The 27,432-nt window shown below is 39.6% G+C and overlaps 1 protein-coding gene across 1 annotated transcript in view; it reads left to right on the plus strand.

Annotated features, from left to right (window-relative positions):
* FAM135B (family with sequence similarity 135 member B) overlaps nt 1-27,432 on the plus strand; it is a 129,019-nt gene that overhangs the window by 11,679 nt on the left and 89,908 nt on the right. Inside the window, exon 4 of the mRNA XM_066175549.1 lies at nt 14,762-14,841. Within this exon, the coding sequence (XP_066031646.1) occupies nt 14,762-14,841 (80 nt within the window). The remainder of the gene's footprint in view (nt 1-14,761; nt 14,842-27,432) is intronic.

Genomic DNA, 27,432 nt, shown 5'->3' on the forward strand with positions numbered 1-27,432 from the left:
TGGCAAATCCACAAATGACCTGGATGGCCAGATTGACTGAACCCTCACCATGTTGGCTGAGGACTCCAAGCTGGTGGTGAGGTTGACATGTAAGGAGGGACCTGGACAGGCTGGAACAGCGGGCAACAGCAACTGTGTGAAGCTTGGCAAACACAAGTGCAGGGTCCTAGCCCTGGGATGACATATCCAAAGACTTGACTCTGAGGAATGGCAGAAGGAGAGCTCTTCTGACTGAAGGTTTGATCTCCCTGGAGAGGAGAAGGCTCAGGGAGAATCTTATCATAGTATTCCAGTAAGTATTCCAGGGTAATTATAAAGAGGACACACTGTCTCTTCATGAGGAGCAACATGGAGATGACAAAGGGCAATTTACACCAGAACAGGTTACATCCCTTATAAGAAAGAAAGTTTTTACAGTGAGAATAATCATTCATTGGAACAACCTCAGGGTCATTGTAGAGTCCCCATTCCTGGAGGTTTTCTAGATGTGACTGATCTAGACAAGGGTGCTGAGTGATCTGCTCCTGGCTTACATTCCCATGAAAGGCTGAATTGGATTATCTTTTGAGGTAACTTCCATTCTAGGCTATTCTATGATTCTGTGACTCTATGAAGAGTATTTTTCCATGGATCCTGGTGGAACTGTGGGTTTCACTTGTAGCTGTTTTGAAAATAAGCCCCCCTCATACCAAGAGCAGATTTGCAAGCAACCTGGAGCCTTTGCCGCTGTTGAGATAAGTGGCTGCAAATTCTTGGTGTTTCCAGAATTTGGTGGCAGCTCAGGTGAACACATCAATATTTGTCTCTACTGCTGTGCTGTTCAGTATTGCTCTATTTTTTTTTGTCTGTGAATAATTTCTTCTGGGACAAAATTTCTGAAACACAAGGTTTAGTGAATTCTTACATTATTAATATTAATATTTTTAGGATTAGCTCAAAAATGAGAACAGAGCTTGAGCAGAGGGGGTAGATTCATTACACAATTGGGAATGAAAACTTTTTTCACCTCTCTGCAAAGATTTTCTGTAAAGGACTAAGCACTTATATTGACAAAAAAACATTGTGAAGAGATTTCAGTGTAGTTGTTAGTGCTGAATCCATTCAGCAGAAAATAGAATTTCCATCTCTAGAGCTGTCGGGCTTGTGCCAGCACTGAGTGTGCTTTCAGAAGAGAGTATTCATGCTTCTTGGTAGAGGGGGAAGTGTCCCTTCAATGCTGCCAGCACTTCAGTGAGAAACACGGGTGAATTTTGGTAGGATCCCACATTTAGCAATGAGTTTTGTTTCTCTGGAGTGAGTGGGTAGACACAGAGATGACCCATTTCTTGAGAAAGGTTAGGAAAGAAAATGTAATGCAGACATTTTATCACGAATCTGTCTCTTGAAATTGTTTGTTGGAAAAGGAAAGCTGAAGGGTCCCTGTGCTATTGCTGGGGGCAGGGACAGCAGGGAGGGGTTGTGCGGGGACAGCCCGGGGCTGCACCACCCGGGCACAGACAATCCCTGGGGCAAAGAGCTGAAGGAGCTGGGAATGAAGGAGTAAGGCTGAGACTGGGAGAAAGGCAGGGAGGAGAGTCAGGAATCAAAGAATGTCATTAGCTGAGCCTCAAAAAAAAAAAACCAAAACAAAAAAAACTTGGTGCAGGGAAAACAGTTTATTTTTGTTTATCATCAGCCTACTCTGTTTTCAAATATAAATAATTTTCCCCAAACCATGTCTGTTTTCCCTGTGATGGTAAGTGGTAAGTGCTCTTTCTATCTTTATCTTGACCCAAGAACATTTTTTTTTTTTATTTTCCTTTCTCCCACTGTTCTTTTGAGGCAGGGGAGTGAGAGAACTGGCAGCTGACCAACGTTAACCCAGAACACTCAGGTCCATCTTCAGGTGTGCATTCTCTGACCAAAGCTGAGTGATGGTGGAAGTCCTGTGCTTTTCCTGCATCTCTGACTGTCACTTCAGCTGTAGTATCTCCTGATTTTTAATTATCACATTATCTCTACACTGTTCTATTTGTTCTAATGAGGCTGCAATCTCTCTTTTGTCACTAGTGCTTCCTGTTCGGCCTCCAAAGGTTCCTTTAGCACTTGATCAGAGATGCCTTCTGTAGGTAGCCTTGTCTTGTGTCATCCAATTTAAACTGTAAAGCAGGCACTGAATCTGGTTATTGTACTGTTGCTGTTGTCATCTTTCTTCATTTTCTTTTAATTCTCTTACCACTTCCTCAATTCTTTGTAGTTGTCGTTCCAACCAGCTTACAGTCTCTAAGACCTCATTACTTCTGTTCTCCAGTTCTTGCATCTGTGCTACCAGTTTTTCTATTTCTTGGTACGAGTCTGTAAATTCTTGATGGTTTTGTTCCTTTCCTAATAAAAAATTATTGTACTCATCAACCCTCTATTTTATTTCTGCTTGCAAAAATTCTACCGCATATTCTCTAAGCATTCCTGAATTCTTTGATGTTACTCCTAAGTTTTAACTGTTCTTCCAATTCCTTAATTTCTTGCACCCCATTAAATTTTCCTTTTAACAGCTAGTCTATCCATCAATTGCCACTGTTTTTCAAGCTGTTTTTCAAGGACTGGAATTTGCTTTCTTAGATGTATAGGCTCTAATGATTACTTAGTTAAGTCCTGGTTTTTATGCACTTTTTCTCCATGTTCTACATCCTATTTTATCATTTGAGAGGGCAACCTCAAATGGTCCTTTCCTGACTGACACTGAAGCCATAATTTGTCCTTTGCTAAAAAATTCTACTTCCAGTCCTAGAAAGTAATTATAACAGGAGCAGAGGTGTTACAGTTTTGTGGCACATCACTTTCTTTACTTATGGAGTTGTACAGGCTGTGTGAGACATCAAAAAAAAAAACAAAAACAAAACCATGGTTTGTACAAACATGTAGTTTTTGCTCCACATTCTATTCTGACACTGAAAAGTGTCCACCTTTCATAGCTGTTCTTTGAGTGGGTTTTTTTTTTTTCTGATTCTGTTCTGAGGTCTTTAGTCTTTCAGAATAGGAAATACTGCTTGTTGTTTGTTTTTCAGTTTCTTTATTTGCTACATGTATGATTCAGTAGGATGTCAATCTCTGTCTACATCTGACAGGGGTCACCCTCATAAATCTATCTGTGTGATTAAGAATATCATTTTGAGAAGAAATGGACCATTGTAATCTCTTTCTCTTTAATGGGAGAACATTGAGATGTAATGAGTTCTAGGAATCAGGTTCCAAAAGAGATTAGAATCAAAGTCCTCTCTGAAACCCACCTGAGACATCTTAGGAAATGGCTGTTGGTGTTCAAGGAGTGTCTGGATGATGCTCTCAGTCATGTGGATTGGTTTTAGTTAGTCCTAGAAGTGACCTGGTCTCAATGATTGCTTGGACCCAGTAATGGGCCCCTTCCAACTTGAGATATTTTATAATTCTGTGAGTTGAATGAAAAAAAATACTCCCCTCAATATACTCCAGAACAAATAAAGGTGCACTTCAGCAGAAACCACTGAAGCAATGTCTTTGTACTTCTGGGAAAAAAAAAAAAAAAATCTGTTTTCTGACCTTAAGAATTGAGCTGGACCCAGATAGAAATGCTGAGTTTTTTATTTCTCTTTGCTTTGTGTGATCAGCCACCCCTGGCCTCAGTTTCATGCAGCTCTGCATTCTCCTGGGAATGTGCTGTGTGCTATGACCAGATGCTCCCACCTTGCACCTGCTGATGCACCTGAGCACAGGCCTGATGTGTTGGGTCAGTGCTGTGAAGGAGGGCCTGTAGCCCCAAATTACAGAGGTAATTGCACCTCTGTGGGACAGAGGTGGCAGCGAGTGTGAATTCCCCTTGGGCTCCAGCAAATGTCAAGCCTTAGTGGAGGCATTTTCCAATTTCAGTAAGATAATGCAGCTCCTCTCAGGTTCTGAAGACTGAACTTGAGTCCACTGATGGCAGATCAATAACAGAGCAATGGATCATGGTCCTGGAGACCATCCTGCAATTGTGAGAGGTACAGGCATAGCCATGAGACAAAATGAGTCTGAGGCCACACGACTTGATCTGTCTGCACAGTTTTGTTCCACCACTGGAAGTGTTCAGCTTGTGTGAGACTTTATGGTATTTGAGCTGACCAATTTAGTGACAGCAGGATTTAGGGATCTGCTGGATGAACTAAATAAAGTGACTTGTCCTGGGATTGTGATTCACTGTGTGTCAGGTCACATTGCATCTCCCCTTTGCTCATTTCCCTAAAGTTCTTTCTTTTTGAATCTAATTCAGGGTCAATGGCTAAAAGATACTCAGCTTTTGTATTCATTTGGGATTGCACAATTACTGGCTGTGAATGAAATGAAAGTCTCTCCTGGGTCTGTTGGATTAGACATTATGTCCCCAGTAGTTTGCACCTTTGTTTAAAGGTCACTTTGGCTTTCAACATTATGAGAAGTTCTGAGATGTGAGAAAAAAAAATGTGCAATTTTTAAAGCAACAGCTTCTGAGAAACCATTTCATGCCTATCATTTTCATTTTTCTCCTGTTGCCAGGAGTGGGATACAAAACAAAATGTAGTGTAAATAACCACATATCCAAACCTGTTTACCAATTTCACTCTACAAGCATTACAGAAGCACTTTAGAAATCTCATGAGACACAATGTTTGCCTTATTCTACTGAAAAAAAAGATGTAATATAAAGGTTTGAATTGATCTCCAGGAATATTCAGCTCAATTTATATCTATTAAATAATTCTTATAGTTTCTTGATTGCACCCAGAACAGGTGAGGGTTAATTCTCTCTCTCAGATAATCAGTGTAGGTTTTTCCAGGTGCTTCAGTTAGAAAAGCACAAAATCTCTCATCTTTAGCTCTTCATATAATATAAGAGCAGATTGGAAAAGGTTACTACTTGACTGTGAGACTAAATTAAACTATGTTTTCAAGGTTTCCTATTGCTTTTGAGACAAGAATATAAGTGCTTATATCCTTATTGGGGTTCTAATTTTTCTGCCCTTTCCCTTCACTGCCTTTCTTTTCCAACAATAAAGCACATTTCTATCGTTTTACTCTTTGTTCATCATTTTACTGCCCACTCCTCTTCACCCCTAGCTTGCTATGATGAATGAAAGGGAAGTAGAGGGCAAATTGCTTTTAAAGTATGAATATGGGACTAAATAAAAGACAGCATTTATACCTTGATGAGCATAAAAGGGCAAGAGCCCCTGAGGTGAGCATAAAAGGAGATGTAAAGTGAGCTGGTAGATGTAATTGTCAGAGAGCTGCAGGGTTTCATGGGCTGGAGATTTTATGGCTTGTGGGATTGCAAGTTTCTGCAGAGGAGAGATGGTCTGATGAAACTACAAGAAGCTGGACAGATAAAAACAATCAAGGTTGGATCCAAATGAAATCCTTGCCTGAAAATCATCGAGTGCCAAGAGTAGGCTCTCCTTCAGCGATGCACTGAAATACTTTTGTGGACACGAGAGCTCATCTACCAGAAGTTGGGTATATTTTTTCCGCATTATGCCCAGAGCACTCTGTTCTTGAGAGCTCCCAGCCCTAAATCCTGGACTCAGGACATAAGTGTCCATGTTTGATCCAGGAATATGCTGAGAACCTTCAGAAGATATTGACAACCCATGTGTACTATTTGCTTGCATGAGAAGGAATCACACCAAGCACTTCTCAAGCCTGCAGAACTGGGCAGCATCTGGTTTTAAAACAGGATTTTGTATCATAATAAAAACAAGGAAAGAATGAAAAGGTTGCCATGCATTTAAAATTGAACAATGTCATCTTATCTGCATGATGAAGACTCCTGGTAGGTGAGAAGTTTGCTTTCAGAGACCCACTGTGTCTTTTACTGAGAGACCAGTTCATTACTCACTGCACTGCAAGGATGGTATGGCTCAACCTCCTCACACTATTAATTTTAGACCTACCTTCATGAAAAGTTAAAGAGCCTGAGAATAAAACTGGGATGAGAATTGTAGAAACTCGATGTGATAAATGGCTGTGGAGTCTGGGTCAGAGCACTGCAGCTGTGTTTGACTGACCTGCCCTGGCACAGCAGCTCAGGGCATCACAGAGGGAGCTGCCAGACAGATCTGTCGCTGTGTGTGCAAAACTGAGGGTTGGCAAAAGCCTTCCTCTCCTACCTCTAATAGCCTCCAAAGCAAGTGTAAGATTCCCTGGACTGTCTGAGGTGTTCTTCCTATTGCCAAAGAGGTGAGAAAAAATTCTAACAGTGGGAATGGTGATGACTTCTGTGAACAACCACCTCCTGCCTGCTGCTAGCTTCTGTGTCCCACACTCGCTCCCTTTTTTTTCTGGGCTATTCTAGAGCCTGCCAAAAGCTTGAGGTAGAGTTAGGTCAGAAAAGCTTCTTGAAATAATTTTTAATTGAGAAATGTCTGGACTTTTTAGATGTGTCTGAAATATATTATAGGGCTTCCTCATGTACATGGTACTGCACATTGAGCTTGCTTATATTGCAATGTGGCATTTTTTTCTGATATGCTCCACAGTCTGATTTTTCTGTCTGTTTTCAATCTTAGGTGTAAAATTATCACCTTTCCCCATGTTCTTCTGTTTGAATAGCCAAAGAACCCACCAGAACATTTATATACAGAATAGGGATGTATTTATACAGTGCACTTCTGTATGACTCATGCACTTTAGAGATCCACCAAATGTTGTTGACTCTGTTAGGTATGTAACCTTATTACCACAAACAAGAAAAATTCTCCATTGTTTTATGCAAACTTACAGAATTTTTGTGGCTACACAGCTGACTTGTTTCACTAAAGAGAAAGGAGTAATAAACAATGGTCTGCTTGCCTTCTTTGCTCTGGTTTTCTCCCTATTTATATACAATATATAGGTATTGCTTTTCAGTTTTTACTTTTTCAGCAGGAAGCTAACCACATAGAAAGCTTTATTTTTAAGCTTTGGTCCCCAGTGTTTGGCAGATTATAGATTACTGCTTTTTTCTGAGAATCAGCCTGGATGGCCAGAGATGTTTACTCTGTCCTGCATAAACTTCTGGAGTATCTATCAGGAAGCCCTTGGATGGTAACACTCATTGGATGGCAATCCTCTGCTGGGGACCATCAGCACGGGACAGAAATGTCTCTTAATGTTGCTAGAGAGAGAATGAGGTTTTTTTCATCTGAGGATCTTGAGTTCAGAACCCGTGAAGTTAAGCCTTGCAATGAAATTTGAGCTCTCCTCTGTTGCTGTTTTCATGAAGAAATCCATATTTTCCTTGCCTGTAAGGCTCTCACTGACTCCCAAAACAATATGCTGCAGTATTTGGCTCTCTGGAAGCAGTAATTCAGTGGAGAAGATTTGCTGATATCCAGGGATTCCTCGAGGTCAACTCCAACACTGGTCTGAGGAGAAGCTGGAACTCCAGTCTGACTCACCAGGCTCAGCACACAGCTCTTTTGTATTAGCTCTATTAGTTTAAGGGTTGTTTATTTAAATGCAGCCTAACCTGGGATGAAATTTTAAGCCTTGGAGCTATTCAGGTATAATTCAAAGTGGGTGGAATTCGAACTTGTCTGGCTTCTGGGACACTGTTACTGAGCCAAAGGTTTTGATTTCCATGCTGCAGAAATGGTCAGGGAGGAGCAGTCTGGTCTGTCAGTGCTCCTGGTGGGAGTGATCTGGTTTGGTGGCGTGATGCATCAATATTATCTTACAAATTGCTTCTCTCAAACCAGTGAACCTTTCTTTACCTGGGTTTTACAGTGCCATTACAAGCCAATTGCAGGGGAAGACAAGTAGGCAGCAACCTGCACCACTAAATAAGAGCTGAGCTACTCTGGTATTAATTTGAGAGGAGAAAGGAAAGGAAGGATGGAGTCTAATGCATCAGTAAGAGGTACCAGCGCACCCTGCTCTCTGTTGGTTTGGATGTAAATCCTCTAGAATGAGGAACTGCCCTGTGCCATGATTAGATCACTAGAGATGACGTGATGAGTTATCTGTAGTGAAAACATTTTATTTTCCTAACATTAGGAGAGGAGGTCTGAGCACCTCAGTGCCAAGAGACTGAGAGGTGTCAGCAACTCTGCCCCATGCATGGGGAGGCACGGGCAGGGAATGTCATCCATCACATCTTTCAGTGCAGCCAGGCTCCTGAGGGAGGGAGGCTCCAAACGCAGCCAGTGAGGTCAGTCAGTGCAGGCCAGCAGGGCTTAATATGTGTCCAGCCACAGGAAAACAAAGAAGCCACTCAAATTGTTTAATTTTAAAGACTGGAATTCACAAATAGCCAGTGAGGGTGGGGATGGCAAATTCATTGCTACTAGGGTGACCCATGCAGTTTATCTTGCAAGAGAGAAGGGACTTGGAGTAGTATGCACTGCCTGCATAAATAACATTGTCCTGCAACTAAAAGGATCCATGTCTTATAAATTATTTGGAAATTTACTGAGCTTCCCCTAAAAACAAATTGGCTTTTTCATTCCTGCTTCTGGTAGGAGCTCTTTTGATTTAGTTTATTTTATTTTTTTTACACAATCTTGCTCCTTTGCCAGCTACAGTTTTTACATCTTAACTGGATTTATTCATGGGCACTTTATATGTGTTTGTTCTTGTGCCAATGTTGTACTTTCTTGTACCTCAGTCTTCTTTCTTCCTGATTATTTTCCTCCCAATATATTTATAGATGGAGAGGGGATCTGATTGCTTTGTTTTGCTGAGTTAAGTGTACCGAATTCCTTTAGTTCTTAAAATCAGCTTGCTGTTTCCTGATCTTCCCTTCACAGTGCCTGCACCACATTAGCTGGAAATTTTCTGTGCTCTCCCTACTATACTGAAGTCTAAACGAGTTTTTCTGCTCTGCTCTTCCCTTTAAAAAGGGGAAAAAAACAACCACAAACCAGACGTTTACTCAAAAAGAGGTGCTGCCTAGCTTAACTCTAATGAGCCAGACTCAGCCTAATTGCAGTAAAACAGGAATTTACTGCAGTTTCTCATTTATTCTCTAATTATTCTTTTCTTTAAAGTCTACTGTAAAGCCTTATGTATTTCTGGGGCCATGCTCAGGGAGCCAAGTGATGTCCATTCCACTCCCTTTGCCAAATGACTCTTCAGCTTCTGATCTTTGCCAACCCTTCTGTAGCTTGATGGATTTCTTGGATTTGTTGTAAGTCTGTATTTTCCAATTCACATGCCACTTTTACCAAGGTTCTCTAAGAAAAATAGCTTGTTATTTTTGGAGGCAATATCTCATTTATCAGTACTGTCAGCTCCGTATCACTACCAGGCAGTGCCTTCCTACACATTTGTGGTGAGGGACCTCCTGTGACTGTTTTGGTGGCCTTTGCAATGTCTACCTCAGTCTGATTCTCCAGGTTTAAGTAGAGATTTTGATTTCCAGATTGTGTTCTGTTCTTTGTTGTTTTTATGTTCAAGCTTCACATAACTTTGTAGAGGGTCACTTAGCTGGGAAGAGATGAAGTTGTCTGTAGGATTTCTCCCCAGGCTTGAAATTCAGAGAGAGCTACTTACACAAAGAGGGAGAAGCCATGTCCCTGCAAATGCCCCCACTCAGGCATCATCTCACCCTCAAGGCTCTGCTGCTGCAGGGTCCACACAGTGAATGTTCCTCTCAGGTGAGAACAGATTATGCAGAGCTCAGGAGACAAAACTGATCCCTCTTTATCTTGAGGGGATAGGAAGAGTCTGGTGAGGATGACCAGACTATGAGGCTACTCCTTGATGAGAGTATTTAGAACCAGCTGGAGATGGTTCACTTTGTTTTGAAGAAAACCAGGCACAGTATGGTCAGGTGTACCTGTTGCTTCTCAGCATGATTTATGTCATTTATAGCTCAGAGTGCCTCACTGGAACAGAGGAGTGGTCTTGGCACCCTGAAAAAACATTCTCCTTCTGCCATCCTGTTAGAATCATAGAATGGTTTGGGTTGGAAGGGACCTTCAAGACCATCTCATTCCAACCCCTTGCCAGTGCAGAAATACCTTCCACTAGACCAGATTGCTCAGGGTCGCGTCCAACCTGGCCTTAAACATTTCAAGGGATGGGGCATCCACAGCTTCTCTGGGCAACCTGGTGCGAGGACCTCACCACCCTGAGTAAAGAATAAAGAATTTCTTCCTACTATCTGACTGAAATAGGTTCTATTTGAGTTTGAAGCCATTCCTCCTTGTCCTCTCCCTTAGCAGGGACTGAGGACAGTATTCAGTCGCCCAACAGTGTGGGGTTTTGTGGAGGCACGAAAAAATATTTTATTTATGCTCAAAATAACATGGTTTTGTCTTACATGTTGGTCTCAGTGTCACTCAGACTGATACAGCAAAGAGGTGTGGGACAGTGGGATAGGGATGTGGAAACATGTATCTGTGTTTGCTACTGAAGAAATTGTGTGGGACTCTGCATCTTGCAGTGTATTTTACAACATATTTGATTTCCTGTATTTTGATCAGGAAACCCCTCCTCACAATGCACAAGTTATTATGAGTAACATCCAGCTTCACAGTGTGGGAGCAAGAACCATCATATTTTTGGTTTTGCTTGGTTATAAAGTCACTGTTTGGCAATTCCTCCCTGCTTACAAGCGCTTAGAGGAAGCTCTGAGGACACATGGATAATGTTTGCTTGTCTAATGATTTAAATATTGATATGTAGATTAAAAATAGGAAAAAAAGCCCCAAAACCCTAACAACCAGCAACCACACAACAGTGTTTATTCAGTTGGGTTTTATTCAGTTTCCTGTATGGAGGTTGCTTATTTTAACTGGACAATAAGCATTCTTGTGATACTCAAATAAAGATGTCCTTGGGTTTTTCTGACCACCCAAGGTGAAGCTGTTCTTTGCTTATATACTGCCTATGATATTTATCTCTTTGATTTATCTCCTCTGGAGCTGTTGTGAATATTTTGCCTGAAACTGTCACTGAAAATATTTTCAGGAAAAATATTAATTTTTAAAGGAATAAACTGCAAAATTGTGAGCACTAGTATTTCTCTGTAATTTTAAATTCAATCTACAAGTTTGAGCCTTTAATATTTTCACTGCCTGGAGTGTTCTTTACCATGAATATCCCTGAGGTGTTGGGGGGGGTCTGAGGTCCTCTTCAGCTCTGTCCTCTGCCTTTAATCCAATTGAGCCCCTTGAGGTACAAGTCTTTGCAATGCACTCATATGCATAACTGAACCAACAACAGGACATATAGAAGCCTCTTGTGTCTTCTGACTAGAAGACCATTCCCCAAAGCCTTTCTTTAGGAAGAATATATCTAATTCCATGATGATTTATACCAAAGTCCTTTATAAGAAGGCCAGACTTTTTGGCATTAGGTGCCAAACAATCTGCAATAAATAATTTATTAGTAAGTGTTTATTGCCATTCTTTTTATTAAGAACTAAAACTTGCTTGGTCACCTAAAAAATATGAGTTACATTTTTGGCTGCAATACTTAATAGTGCAGAACTTGCTAGTCTCTGGATTCTCTTTACATCTGGACCTTTAGTCTCAGAGTTTGACCTTAGTCTGTGAGTTCCTTAGGTTTCTATGACTTTGCTATGTGTATTTTTACTTTGACCAGTTCATTTTGGTGGGTATGCAGGAACACAGCTACTTGTGACCCCTACAATACCTCTGCCACCCAAATGAATTTACCAAAATTTAGCGGATTATTAGGAAAAGGTTTAAATAAGATGAGGAACTATTTCTTTTGTGTCCTTGCACCTGGTCCAGTTGGCAAAGGACATAATGAATATTGGAACTAACCTTGTTCTGAAGTCACCAGTACTGAGGTATCTTCATGTGTTTTTGATATCCAAGGCAGTATTGTCTGGGCAATGAGGAAATAAATGTCTGCCCAGCATCCTCCAGGAGCTGAATGTCTCTAAGTCTGCTGAGAGTTTTTACTGCATGGCCATCATTGCCCAGAAAGGTTTTGGACACCCCACCCCTGGAAGTGTTCAGGGACAGGTTGGATGGAGCTCTGAGGAACCTGGGATAGTGGAAGGTGTCCCCGCACGTGGCAGGGGGTGGAATGAGATGGAATTTAAGGTCCCTTCCAAAACCATTCCATGATTCTATGATTCCATTATATGAAAGTGTCACCCTAGGCACCTCTATTAAATCTCCCGTCTTTAGGTGGCTTAATCAGAGGCACCAGCCAAGCCATTGGAAATCAGTTTTATACTGGAAATATTTAGGGCTGCGTGGGATGTTTCTGAACATGAGACACACAATGAGGCAAGCCTGACATTACCAGAATGTGGCGGGAGGTACCCAGTTAGATATTCCCTGAAGGAGCTGCAGCCTGTGGAAGCACTTGCACTGGAGCAGGGAATGTGTGAAGAGGAGGGAACAGTTGAGAGGTGCTTTTATGGACTGACACTAACTCCCATTCCCCATCCCCCTGAACTGCTTGGGAGGAGAGGAAGCCAAGCCTGGGAGAAGGGAGTGGGCTGGAGAAAGGTATTATTTTAATATCTGTGTTTGTTTCTTACTATCCAATTGTGAATGAATTGAATTAATTTCCCTGAAGTTGAATCAATTTTGCCAGTGGCAGTAACTGGTAAGCAATCTCCCTGTCTTTATCCCATCCTGTTTTTCAGCCCACTTTCTCCTGCTGTTCTGTTGATGAGGGGGAGGGAGAGTGCATATGGTTGGGAATTTGGCTGATACCCAAGGAAAACCCACCACAATTCTGAGCAGCAAAAATCTAAAAAGAAGTAGCCAGACAGTTATAGAATATTAGAGTTGTCTATAACAGTTATAGAGTATTCTTTGGTGCTGATCCAGTGGAATGGTCACATGGTAAATCTTAAATATCTGCATGTGGAGGAGTGTCCTGTTACAGTAATATGTAATACCCCTTTAATACCCTGTTACTGGTATTGGGAAGTAATTAGACTTTATGAATAGTCCACACAGAGTATTTTTGTCAGTAAAAAAGATGTATTGCATAAAACTATAATGAAAATTCAAAGGGTCTTAAGGCATAATTCTTGTTCTTGCTTTAGAAAAAATCAGGATCAATATCACCAATTAAAAACTCGTGCATAGTGCAAGAACAGCATAATGGAGGAAAAGATCAGGTAGCTTAGATTTGGTTGCTGTTTTGTTTGGCTAAATACTGTGTATTTAGAATATGAGCTGCTTTTAGTTTCTTTTCTGAAAACTAACATATAAACAAAGAGTTTTCATGCCCAAGCTCTTGATTGAAACAGATACCTAGAAATGTTTAAGGTTGTGCTGGAATTATATCCCAGTTGGGAAGGAGCTGCCAGCTGGAGCAGGTAGAGTACCATGGACTTTTAGCTGTGAAGGACATGGAACATTGCCTCTGGAGTGGTGCTTTTTGTTTTGTTTTGTTTTGTCCCCATCAAACTCCTTTTGTCAGCTTTTAACCTCAGAAAAACAGATATAGTTCATTCACTATTACATACTTAGCAAAAATTTTATTAGTATGTGTAGCCTGCGTGAGATGCTCATACAGGAGTTCACAGAAAACTTGATGTTTTCATAAAGTTACAGAATGGTTCAGGTTGGAAAAGACTTCTGCATTTAGAAGGAAAAAAAATGGACCAAAACTATTGGCAAATACTAGTGGATTAAAGGAATTTATAAACAAAGAGGGAAAATCCAGAGAAAGGGAGACTGGCTCCAGCATGGTGTTACAGCAGGTTAGTGGGAGATCTGCAAAGAGGTGGAGGTATCCTGAGCTACAATATCCTGGACTGACTACTGTACTGAACACTGTCTCATCTTCCGCATCCATGGAAGTGGTGATGAAGGAAGACTAGGATGAGTTTTTCCCTCCGTTTAGACTGAGGTCATGTTCTGGGGACTGGAACAGGCTCCCCATGGAAGAGTTCCCAGAACCAAACCTGCCAGAGTTCAAGAGGCTTTTGGACAATCCTCTCAGACACATGGAGGGATTTTGGGGGTTTCCTGTGCAGGGTCAGAAGTTGGCCTTGATGATCCTTGTGGGTCTCTGCCAGTTTAGGGTATTCTATGATTCTGTGTGTAACTTAGACCAGTGAAATTGCTGGTGTTTTCTTTTTCTGTCTTCCTTTACCTAATGCAGGGATCCCCTGTGAGATAGAAAACAACCAGAATAAAACTGGTTTAGATATGATTAACAGAATCACAGAATGGCAAGGACCACAGTGGGCCATCTGATCCAACCCCCCTGGTCATGCAGGGTCACCCCAGAGCACAGGCACAGGAGTGTTTCCAGACTGTTCTGGAATATCTCCAGTAAGGGAGACTCCAGACCTTCTCTGGTAAAATGATTAATGCTAGTGTTTTCTTGATAAGGTAGACTTGATATGGAGAAGCAGAGGGATAGCTACTATGCATAATTTGAATGTCCCTACATGTGAGATTAGCACTTTTGTTGTCCTTCCACTGAAGTTAGGTTTGGGTGTTTATTTTTTGTTTGTTTGTGTTTTTGGGTTTTTTTTGGTGTGGGTTTTTTTTTTTTTTTTTTTAAATCATAGATGTTTCTCTATGACTCCTTTTCCTACAGAAGGCCAAGTGCTTTTCACAATCTTTCTTCATTATTCACACATCAGGCCATTGTGTCCACTCTGCCTGGTGTAAAATAGACGGGGCCAGATTAAACCCACTTTAATTAAAGTAAAAAAGCAGAAGAAAAGATCCTGTGCGATCCTGTTCTCTTGAGCAGTTTTGGGTGCAGATGCCCAAGATGTGCTCCCACAGAATTTTATGTTGGATCAAGAGGTCACTTCTTTAGCAGTGTGTAATTTTTCATCCTTTCTCTCCAGGTATTACCAGATAAGAGCTGGACTGAAGATCCCATCCAGGATTCCCCACAGGCTGTTTGCTACAATTGCCGGACAGACAGGTAAGCAGGTCCCTGGTAAGAGGAATGTGACATGACTGCAGGTGGAGTAGGATGGAGAAGGAGATGGGTGCAAAATTTTTAGACAAGTTTTATAAAACATAAATAGTTATACTAAAATCTGAGAAAATCACCTAAAAAATATCAAACTCAAAAGCTGAATAAAGGAATTTCCTTGGAAAATCAATTAATATATAAATAATTTAGTCTAGGTTTGGGAAAACATCTTGTTGTGAAAAATCTTCAAGGAAGAAACAATATTATTTTACAACATATTCCAGTGTAATTTGCCCTTGACATATCCAGAATCCCCTGGAGTTTCTTTGATCTCTGGAAATGGCCTCAAATTACAGCAGTTTCTGGCATAAGTAGTCTTACAGTAATGAAATAGCCTCCTGTGAAGACAGCTAGAATTTTTCTTTATTGGGGCAAGAAAACACTCAATAACAAACAATAAAAAAGCCAAACTACTCCTGTTCAGAACAAACCATGTTTTATATTTATTTTTTTTACAAAATAATATTTTCTTCTCCTTCATACATCATCATTGAGAAAACACTGAAGATTCTTTCACCTCTTCTAGAAACAATTCACATGGACACATGGGCCAGGGAGAGGCGAGGCTGGCAGTGCTGTTACAGGATTAGCAGTTGACTTTCATGGTGCTAATGCAATCCAGACTGGACTTTAATAGCTTTATAGGGCTAACATCAAGACAAGGGATATTTAAGCCATTAAGGCTTTAAACAGTTTCTCCTTGGCTATCTTTGCAAGTACTTCCCAATTGATTTCAAAGATCTGCAAGAGAGCATTATTTAATGGGACTGAACTTAAAGGTACACAGGCCATAATGTGGAGTTTTTTTCATGCCACTGATCTCTCTCAGTATTTGGATAGCTGGGATAGGGCTAATTAAATTGCTGTGCATGTTTCAGTAAGACACTCCTGTTAAAACAGCATTACAACAAAACAGGAGTGATATAAAATAGTGAATAAACTTCTACCTCACCAGCAAGAATGACTATAAAATAAGTGGAATTCATGCGTTTGGTTTAAAGGAAATATTTTTAATCTTTCCCTTATCGGGTTGGTAGGATCTGTGAAAACTGAGAATATATTTTGGAAATGATTATGTAAATTCATAAAGTAAAATCTCTGAATATATGCAGTAATAAAATATATAAAATATGTAAGTATGTAAAATAAATAAGAGGCAGTATTTATCTTCCAATGGCTTTTTATTTTTATTAAATGTACAGGATTTACAATAAAACCTTGAGAACTGACAGCATTAGCAATGTTGGCTTCCCACTAGATGTTTTCAGCAGCAGAGGCAAAAACTCCTGTAGTTTGCAATAGTTCAGCAGTGGGAAAACTGAAGTCTGTACTTGGTTGTTCCTTGGTGGTGACTGACCAAACGTGTGCAGAAAGAACTCCCTCCATGGCACAGGACTGACAGGATGTACAGGAAGTCTTGGTGCAGAAAGAACTCCCTCCATGGCACAGGACCGACAGGATGTACAGGAAGTCTTGGTGACCTACTTAGGTCCACAGTTTATCTATATCCTGTGTAAAATTTAGGAAGAGAATGGGCTGTGTGGGTCAGTCGAATCACAGGAGAGCTGTGCTGTGGTCACTTATGTCCTCAGTTCTGACTGTTAGCTTGTGCTGAGTCGGGGTGCATGGACAGGAATATGCTGTGAACATGAATATATTAATAAAAACATACATTTCATTCATATCCTAAGCATTTTTAGCAAGGTCTATTTCCCCAAAGACTAGTGTCTGGGGACTTTTCACAGATTCATGCAATCATAAAATTTGGAAAAGTCCTCCAAGATCAAGTCCAAGCTTTGGGCTGAATACTATCTTGCCCACTAAACCATACAGTGGAGTGGCACTTGTACTTGTTTTTTTGAACACTTTCAGGTATACTGACTCCACCACTACCCCAGGGAGGTTGTTCCAATGCTTAACCACTCTTTCAGGGAAGAATTTTTTTCCTTGTATTCAACTTGAAACTCCTCTGACTCAGCTTGAGGTAATTTCTCCTTGTCTTATCACAAGTTTTGTGGGAGAAGAGACTAACCCCCACCTCCTTTCAGGTTGTTGTAGAGAAGGTTAAGGTCTCCCCTGAGTCTTCTTTTCTCCAAACCAAACCACTCCTGCTCCCTCATCTGCTCCTCACAGGACTTGTGTTCCAGATTATGTTCCTCATTTTTGAGCAATGAAAAGGAGAGAGGGAACAGGGCTTTTTGTGCACAGTCTTTAGTTGCTGTCATGCAGATTTTGTACCCCCACGAAATTCAGCTTCCTGTCTTTTAATAGATACCATGAGTGAAGGCTGATTTGGGCTTGTGAAGAACAAATTATGCTCTCTGCTCATTCATGTGCAGCTCATAACAACACAAACTCCATTGCCCTCAGCACCACTCCTACAAGGCTGAGTTTATGCAGAAGTAGCCTGAATTTAAACTCTAGAAATGCCTTTCTGAGTGGATTTATGGGGCTTTAGCCTCTGGTGCTCTTCAGCAGCATGGGTGGTTAATGTCAGCATGTGATGGTGTTTGCTTGCAGCAGACAGTGGGCTGAGCCTGTGGGACCCAAGCATGAACAGCTAGAAGAGCAGAGAAGGTGAAGATCCCATCTCACCTTGTCTTGGTTTAGACAGACAGGTATCTGCCAGGGAGGGTTGGAGTCTCCCTTAAAATGTAAGCCCCTCCCCCCCTTTTCCAAATTATCATAAATTTGCAATTAAAAGGCTGTCAGGCAAAGATTTTGGGAATAGGTATAGCAGTTCTTTACTAGGGATATAAAAATACAGATGTTGTAGTACAGAAGAATAAGCAAACAAATAAACAAGAAATCCTAGAAAACCCTGACAGAGTCAGAAATACAACCTGACACCCTGTTGGTCAGGGTGTTGGAAGCAGTCCACAGTAAGTCCTCCTGGAGTGGCAGATGTTGTTCTGTTGGAGTAGAGATGGTCCCGTTGAAGAAAAAGGGTCCAGTAATGGTGAGATGGGTCCGGTCTTCCTCCAGGGATCAGGTGGAAAAACTGGATACCTAGTGGGACTGTGGCTCCTTTTAATCTAGGTTAAGATGGTTTGGCTCCTCCTCCCTGTGTGGAGCAGCTTACAATAGTGCAGTGTAATGTGTAATGTCATTGATGAGCTCTTAATTGTCCATTAGCAGAAGACATTCCCATGGAAGTAGTGAAACAATGAAGAGAGATAAGTAGCACTCCACCATCTGATAAGTGACACTGACCCATTTGGGCAAAGATAAGCAATTCTGCTCCACCCAGATGGAATAGAATAATATGCTCTTTACAAAACCCATGACACACCTTTAACGTTATTATTTGTATAATCAGCTTCTTGGCTGAATTGTCTTATGACCTACTAAATGTCTCCCATAAGATTTTAAGTTACTGTATAAATTCTGGGGCAAAGATTCAAAGAAGTAATGAACATACAGTCATTCACTGATTTCCAGGCTACAGGCACAAGCTGCAGGAAAACTGCAGGAGCTTATCTTAAAAATATGTGTTTAAAGCATTTTTGTTTGCTCCTAACCACACAAGGTCATTCCTCAAAGCATGGGAGAAAGAACAATGCTCAGAAATGGTTAGGATTAGCTGTTTTATCTTGATGTTCTGCATTGTACAAAAGAGAGGAAAATGGACACCAGAACAGTAAATAGGACAAATTAAAGGACATGGGATGCATGGGTTAAATCTTGGCAGCATTATTGCCAACAGAGACTTGGAGAGTGAATTAAAACATTGAAGACACCTGATAAACCAAATCTCAGAAGGATTATAAATTTCCACCTTTTCTGCAGTGTTTTGCCGTAGTCTACACGCCACTTGAATGCATTTCCATTTTGAAACAGAATTGTTCTTTAGTAGTGAAAGCTGCAATTGTTTTTCTTTTCTTTGTAAGTTTTCAGCCCACTATGCATCACTCCCATGTACTGCAACCAGCGATACTCATTTGCTACCAGCTTGCCTACTTGTTCACCTTACAGGCCAAGGAAATTGTTTTGCTGGGTGAACGTTAAGAAAAAAAATTATTTTGCATGGCATATAGCTACAGAAATTACTCAGGACTTTGATTTGTGTCTTGATCTCCTTTTTTCTCTACCCAGAAATACCACATTATCAATTATCAATACTCCAAATAGACAAATATTTTTGAAAATTTGACCTGAAAATGTAATTACAAGTAATACAAAGTATTTAAGAAAAATTATCACTGGCTATGCTAATCTTTATTAGACTGTAGAAGTCTTCCATCTAATTTTAGTCAATTTAATTGGGTTATTGTTTAAAAGTGCAGAAAGCCAAGGACAGCCAAGGAATGTGGTTCTTTCTTCATTTTTCTCATAAAAGGCAGGGAGATAATATACAATATTTCTTCCAGACAAGTCAAGAAAAAGTAGCTGTGATTGCCATTACACATTAACTCTTTTTATTGATGATATAAAATTGTGTACCCATAATTTTATGCTTTTTCATAAAATGGAGTACCTGAATTTGGGTGACAAGAAAAAGCACAATTTCAATTGTGGTATGCAAAGAAAAAAAAAAAAAAAAAGAAGAAGGAGCACCAGAAAATTGTGGAATCATACAATCATTTAGGTTAGAAAAAGTCTCTTAAGATTGTGTCCCACCATTACTCTAATGCACTAAAGCCCACCAATAACCCATGTCCCTAAAACAAAGAACATTGCTGTAACCTCTGTCTGAGCTATACAAGTTCATGATCATCCATACTGAATTCCTTTTCCTATAAATTAAATGATTTAATTAAATTATATCTGTGGCTACCTTTCACCTAAGACATAATTTGAAGGGTTATTTGCATTTCTGATATACTCCATAATTAACTGTTTGTGCCTGTTTTTAATAAACAAGCGGTGATCTTAATCTCTTCCTTAATGTTTGACTATCTCAGAGCAGTTCCTACTGAAGGAATTCTACTTTGATTATTAAGGAGAAACCTTTTCTTGTAAATGGCTTCTTAATGCAGTCAAAACAAACAGTTGCAGTTAGTTGCTCATTAGAGCAGAAAGAAACAGCACCATGACTTGTGGAACAGTATAAAATTGCAGTCATTAGTTTCAATAACTTTTTGAAAGGTAATTTCTTCCTCCATTAGGTGAAGGTAAGGTTACTGTTTTTGAAGTATGAAGAAAAGGTGTAGAAATTTATGCTTTAGAAAATATTTGGGTTTATTTTCCAGGCTTATTAAAAGTAATCTGAAAAACAGTAGGCATTTTCTATATAAAATAAAGCATACCTGATAAATACAAATGATATCCAGAGGGATATAATTCACTGTGAGAGAAGGTGTTTTGGGGATGAGTTGTGAAAACTTCATCTGTGAGGTCATATGAGATGAGCCCATCTCTGGAAATATTCAAGACCATATTGGATGGGGCCCATGGTCTAGTGGAAGCTGTCCTTGACCATAGCAGGGGAGTTGGAACGAGATGTTCTTTAAGGTCCCTTCCAACCCAAATCATTCTTTGATTCTATGGCCAGACATTTTAAGACTTGTTAATTCACAATCTAAACAGAACTAATTCCATGATATCCCAAGAGAAAATGAGAAAGATACAGAGAAAAAATAATAAAAAGCAGCAAGCAGAAGATCTTTCTGACTAACTTGATACTTCTATGTGCATGTCTCAATCATCTTCCAGTCAAAGCCTTTCATAAATGACTTTTTGAAGTCAAAAAGTTTTTGGCGTTTCCATTCCAAAGAATGGAAGCTGAAAAATATTTGTGGCTACAAGAATTTCCATTGTAGACCCTCAGCTAGCTGGAAACCCTCAATTCCCCTCTCCAGAAGCTGGGTCAGATCATTCAGATGGAAATGGAGTAGGCCCTGCAGTGTTGGAGATGCTGAATAGCATCCCAACCAAAAATTGAGACCTGATCAGTGTAGAAAGCCAAAACAGGAAGGATCTGCAAGCACCAACACATGTCACAAGTCCCTTCCCCTGGACAGTGAGTCTGAAACACAAAATTTCAACACCAGTGGCCACCTGAATGCCTGGCTGGGACAGATTCCAGCTGTTCAGATGTGGAGAGCCAACACTGTATTTCTAGTGCCTGGGGCCAACGATGACTTTCACCTTTGGGGTTAAATCAGTCTGTTTCAGACCTACCACTCCAGTGTGAACTGGCCTTCATGGAGCTCTCTTCTCTTCTAGATTCACTTACATGCCTTTTATTCACCCACACAGTGATTCTTGCTGCCTTCACTCTAATGTAAATTTCAGTCTTGAGATTCCCTTAAAATCCAGCATTGCTCTAAACACTGGCAAGTCACTTACTCCAGTTCAGTTGGTAAATTGCGCCCAGAAAACAGTTTTCTTGTTTTCTGCATTGGTGAAAAACTATGTGCTATTGTAGTGTCTATACTTCACTCAGAGATTTTTGCCACCTAAATTAATATTTGGAATAAATATATGGAGTGGCAGCTACAGAGCTATAAAAACACAGTGAATTAGTATTTGCTCACACAAATCTCTGAAGAACAATATTCTTTTCAGATATGACTTCTCCTACTAAGCAAGGCTTTTAGGGAACCAGCAATGAGTTTAGAAACAGAAATAAACACTACCTAAAACATAGATTCTGTTTATTTTAACAGAGCATTTAAGAAAGAAAACTTTCTGCTGATCCCAAGCAGGTCAGTTATTCCATCATCTCAAGCTTCTACATTTCTGAGAAATGAACCTTGGTTCATAGAACAAATCCGAGATTGTATTTATGTTAAGATCCTTAGTACAAGGATATTAATAGGACATCTTGCTTTTTATCATCACTGAATCTATGCATGGGTAGAGAGGTAGTTTTATATAATTCTTTCCACGAGGCTGATTCAAAATGTCAAAAGGCAAGGTTAAGATAAAGGATTCCTCTCAGAAATGCAGCTTTAATCAAAAGTCACGCTGAGAGAGAAAATATCCTGAACTTTTTGATCACGCAATTTTAAAATTATGGTGTCTCCTTTAGAAATATAACATCTCCATTTATTCTAAATATAATTATGCTAAACATAATATTTCAAGATTAAAACCAGTCTCTTCAAACATTAAATATGAAAATGATTATGCATTGAATGAGTTCATGCCTGAAAAATGTTGTCTTTGCACTTTACAAGTAGGCTTATTTTAGCCCTGGAGGGTCTGCATGAGTGTTCCTCTGCCAAAGAATGTGTATTTTCAACCTTCAGCAACTGGGTTTTCAAACTTCCTTAAAAGCAGATTTGCAACTTAGTACATGAAGATAAATGCAACATGTTCAACCCTGCTTTGTTGATTTCAGAGTCTAACTTTTCAAAAGTCACTATTTATTAGTATTGGTTTGGTCTTTATATATATATATATATTTTCAGTCTGGAACACTAAATTTTCAATAGAAAGAAACTTGAAACTCAGATGTCAAAATGGGCAAACTAAATTAAAAATCACAGCCTAAAGTCTGCAATGAGGTCTGATATTTCCTGTTCACTGAGTGCTAAAAAGGTGATAAAAATGAACAGTTTGCAACAAATCATGAAAATCTTGACAATCAGCTGTTACAAACCAAAATATAAAATTTTTACGTATATCACAGGAGGAGAAAACCCCACACAATGTACCCAGAATTCTGTGCAGGAGACAACCCTGTTTTAACAAAGCTCCTTGAAGTCTGTCATCAGGGCCAAAACCAGGATTTGTCCTAGCAATTCATGGAGCTGTAAATTCCTGTGAGCTTTGAGTGCCTGGAACGTTGGTGCAGCAGATTTAGTGCTAAGATTGAAGAGCAGGTATATTGTCTTTCTAGAGATTTGACAGATAAAACTGAAAGTTTGTCCTGCATCACTTGAAGTCAGTGTGAACTCAAAGCAGTATCCTACGTAACTGGAAGCTCTAATAACTTCATATTTCCTTGAGGAAGGATATATCACAGGGACTATGACACGCTGAATATAGGTCTAGAAAACACTAGAAAATTCTGCAGAAGATGCACCTGTGCTGGATTTTTGTTAGCTAAGAGATAGGTAAATAGCACAACTGAGAGTTTTCGCAGAATCACTTAGTTTGGAAAAGACCCCTGAGGTGACCCAAGTCCACCACTAAATCATGTCCCTCAGTGCCACATCCACACATCTTTTAAATACCTCCAGGGATGATGACTCAACCACTTCCCTGGACAGCCTCCTCCAGTGCTTTACAACCCTTTCTGTGAAGAAGGTTCTCCTCATATCCATTCTGAACATCCCCTGGCTCAACTTGAAGCCATTCCCTTTGTGCTATCACTTGTCACCTGGGAGAAAAGAGGAACTCCCACCTCACTATTTCATACAGTTGAGGTCCATGCATCCAACCTGAACAGATCCCTTTGTGCAGATTTCCTGCTCTCCATCAGATCAACACTCCTGCCCAGCTTGGTGTCACCTGTTCTTTTCTGCTGACACCTTTCTGTTTTTCTTAAAGCTCCATTTTACATTTTTTAGTTAGGTAAACTCCTAAAAGAAAGGGACAAGCATCTTTGTTGAAGGCTGTGAATCACCATATAAGGGATTACTTTTTATGGATCTAAAATGCAGAGGGGAGTGAGGGAAGGAGCATGCAGCATGTCTGGAGTCAGTTGTTAGAGGGGTTCTCCAGTAACAAAATCCTTTAGCGTGATTACATTCTCATTTACCTCTGTCTCTTCATGTTTTACTTTCATATTTAGCAGGTAGTACTGCAATAAAGAATTTGCTGCACAACCAAGGTGATAAAGTGTTAGCATCACCTGAAATGAAAGACTTTGGGGTCACGTAGCAAATAAATTATTACGGTTTCAGGAAGGAGCAACTGTATTTTTGCATGGGAACTACAGGTATTTTTAAGACTTTCTTTAAAAAAACCTTATGGATGGTGGATTATGTCCGAGTGTTCTGCTTGGGAAATCATCACAGATTACAGACGTTGCAGGGACTGATGGTTCCTTGAGAATACAGGTGGTCAGGATTTCCTAGTGACTATGGGATGCAGAACATCTTAAAAATTAGGATTTAAGTATCCTGAGATCTATAGATGACAGGTGTCAGTTTAAACAACAGTTGTTAAATAAGAAGTCAATATTAATTCATTACAACATATCTATACGTACTCTTACCAGCTAGAGGTAATAATGGTTCTTCCCTGAGGAGGATATCTTGCATGATTTATAAATGAGCTTTCTAACAAACCCTATTTCACTAAGATTTCTAAACCAGCAGGAAACAGTTGTCCTGTAATGATATGTTAGGCTTTATTCTAAGGGCAGGCAGTAAATCATCTGTAACCTGAGTTATGGCTGCGAGATGGAAGAAGCCTTGGAAATCTGTGGCTAAGGGTAAAAATAATCTTATCTAAGTGCTGAAATCTGTGCTGTGGGTGTCTCTACCTAAGCTAATCAACCAGTCTCCCTTTATAGCCAGAGGAGAGAAACAGGTAATTTGAGGGAGTAATTTAACATATCTATTTTAGGATGAGTTGAATCACACCTATTTCTGTCCATTTACTATAAAAGAAGTTGCAGGAACTTTTGCAGAGAGAGACATTTTCATTGTGCCTGTAAAAAACTTGGCACAAAAAGGCTGTGATTGCAGTTTGTGCCTTCATGTATCTATGAAAATTAGGTAAGTGATAATAAAAGGTAGGAAAGGTGACATAGTCAGCATAGAAAGAAGATGGTGTTCTTGTCTTTCCCAGCAAATAATCAAAGATGGCATCTTGGTTCAGGATTTTAAATAATATTCCTGAAGATTTTTTCAGGGTGAAAAGAAGAGCAAGGAGAAGACTCCAAAGTGAGAACGACTGTCTTATTCTTTTCTTAGAAATTCTTTCTGTCACTAACAGAAAAAAAATCAACTATATTATGTAAAAAAATGAATTAACATTTTCCTTCCATTGTAGTGGCACTGCAATTTATTAATTGAAAAGGAAGTTTTGGAACAGATGTAATAGGTTTTTTTATTTATATTTTGTAAGACTAAAACTATGACTATATTTTCACCATAAATTTCATAAATGAACAAAAAATATTCTGGGTCTGAATTTTGACAAACCAGGAATTTAATTTGAGGTTCAGCAAAGCATTCTGTGCTATTAACAGATCTCTTGGACATTACTCTGTGGTCAGTATCTCTGAAGTTTAACACTGTGTATGAGATGTGGCCATAAATTAAAAAACTTAGAGAATTTTCTGTGCCTTCCAGTGTATATGTGGGCCTTTTAGAAGGATTTGCTTAATTTACTGTTCTAGCCAAGGAATGCTGCTTGGTTTAATTTCCCGTTGATATCACTAACAGGGAGTGTTCTGAAAAATTCCTGCAGTCTAGATGTTAAAACAAGAAACACACACAGCAGGAAAAACTATGTCTTATCTTTAAAATGATGGCACTGCATCAGAGATGCAAATATTTATATCAATTAATAACCTTCTAAACATGTAAGATAAGCAAAAGGAATCCAAATTGCTAGTCATACACTCTCTAGCAGCTGCCTCAAAATATTCCATCTGAAGAAAAGCTATGTCCCAGGTAAGGCAATGATGCCACAAGAAGGGAAAGTTATGGATGATTTGTGCATGAATTCTTTTATGTCCAGAAAGGGGCATTTTTATAGCTAGTCTGAAACACTCTTAACCTAAGGCATAGGGCTTTAGCCAGTGCTTTGTGTGCAGAGCACAGCTCCAGTATGTGTATTGTGACATATCTTTTAAAAAGTATATTCAATATTAATTTTTAAAAGAGGCAGGTGGTTTGGGGTTATTGTTTTTTGGTTAGGTTTCTCATTTGTTTCAGTTTTTCTTTTTCTTTTCCATTTCCACTTCAGAGAAAGGATTGTCCTGCTTTCTGTGAATATCTTTCTAGAGGAAACAACTGGAACACTCAATCCTTTTCTAGCAGCTGTAATCAGAGATATATGATGTCCATTCATACAGTTTTAATTAGTATTCATCTGCTTTTTCTCATTGCTAAAAGAAGCTAAAAAATTCAGATACAATCAGTTAGAGAGGGCTTTTAACCACATAATCTAGTGAAAGATGTCCTTGCCCATGACAGTGAGGTTGGAATTAGGTGAATTTCAAAGGTACCTTCCAACTGAAACCATCCTATGAGTCTATGATTTTATATATGAATTGCCATGATCAGACTGAACAGAAAAAAACGACTTGAATGCAGAAATTTAAATTTTCTGTTTAAAATTGCATTATATACCCATTAAGTGTGAAGAAGTGTGTAAAGAAATTGGTCCGTTTAGGCATAAGCACTTTTGCAGGATTGAGATTGCCCTTCAAGTCCTTACATTTAAATTTGATGCCTAAATGGAATAGATGGGGTGTGTGTGATGGATAAAACTGTGCTTAGATGCACTGGTCAGCCCTGGCATTGGACCATTTGTCCCAGGGGAAAACAGCAGTTTTGCTTTAGACTTTGTTGCCTGGGGTCCGTTTTCTTAGAGAACAAGTCTGGTTGGAATGACAGCCTCTAGCCTCTTGCTGCCTGCAAGACCTGATCTTGCTCCCTCTGTAACTAAAAACATTGGAGGAATCTTTGGGAAGTCAGTGGAACTACAACAAACTGGGCAAGAAGGTAGAGGGCTCAGGTGAGTAAGAAATCAGTTTTGTGTAACATATTGAGGAATAGGAGAACGATTCTGACTCTCCTCATCCTCTTTGGACTTGCATTTCCTGTTGGTGTGACACCATGGAGCCTACAGACAGTGCTGAAACTCAGCAGTTCCTTTCCCACAGTTTTCACACACAGAATAATATTTGTGTGTTTATATATTCACTTAACTGCCCTTTCTGCCTTGAATTTCATACTAAGTTTTCACCTCTATTATGAATTAACAGCAAGCTGTATCCTGATTAGGGATTTACAATTTCCATTGTCTTTGCACTTGCAGAAATAATGGGATGTACTTGAAACACAACAAGCCAAAAGGCTCAGACAGGGGCAAGGTTTGAGGGAACCAAACCACGTTTAGCCTTTTGATTTCTTCCTTTCTGTATCTAGGATAATGTAAATTTGAGTCTGCTTTCTTATGTCATGAGCAAACAACTTTCTCTATCCTATAGTAACCTAAGATTTGTGAATATGACCTAATCTGTCAGAAGCAGGTACTTTCCCCAGTGACTGATGTAAAGTCATGTGTAGTAAAGTGGTGATTTATAACTTAAAACTTACAAACAATCCTGTTGCCTTAAAAAGATCCTGCTTATTTGTTAGATAAGCTGTTGCTTAAACAGCTTATCCTGTTTGATAGGTTGGGGAAGAATGCTAGGAAAACCCATGGTCTCACTTTGATTTTAAATTGTGTAGCTTGTAGCATAAAAATGATGCAATGGGAAACAGGAACCAAGGAAGTTCAAAATTATATACTTGGCCTTTACAGACAGTTGGTAAAAGCTCACGTTCTACTGCAGATGATGTGTAACTTATTCTTCCCCTTCCATATCTATGTGGGAAGTCATAATGAGTAGTAAAATTTGCTACCACAACCCCCTCCACTGGTAAGATCATAAAACTCTCTGAAATTACATGGTGTCCA

Source organism: Chamaea fasciata, unplaced genomic scaffold, assembly GCF_029207755.1.
Source record: "Chamaea fasciata isolate MVZ Bird 193981 ecotype frontalis unplaced genomic scaffold, bChaFas1.0.hap1 SCAF_1, whole genome shotgun sequence".
In the NCBI taxonomy this organism is placed as follows: Eukaryota; Metazoa; Chordata; class Aves; order Passeriformes; family Sylviidae; genus Chamaea; species Chamaea fasciata.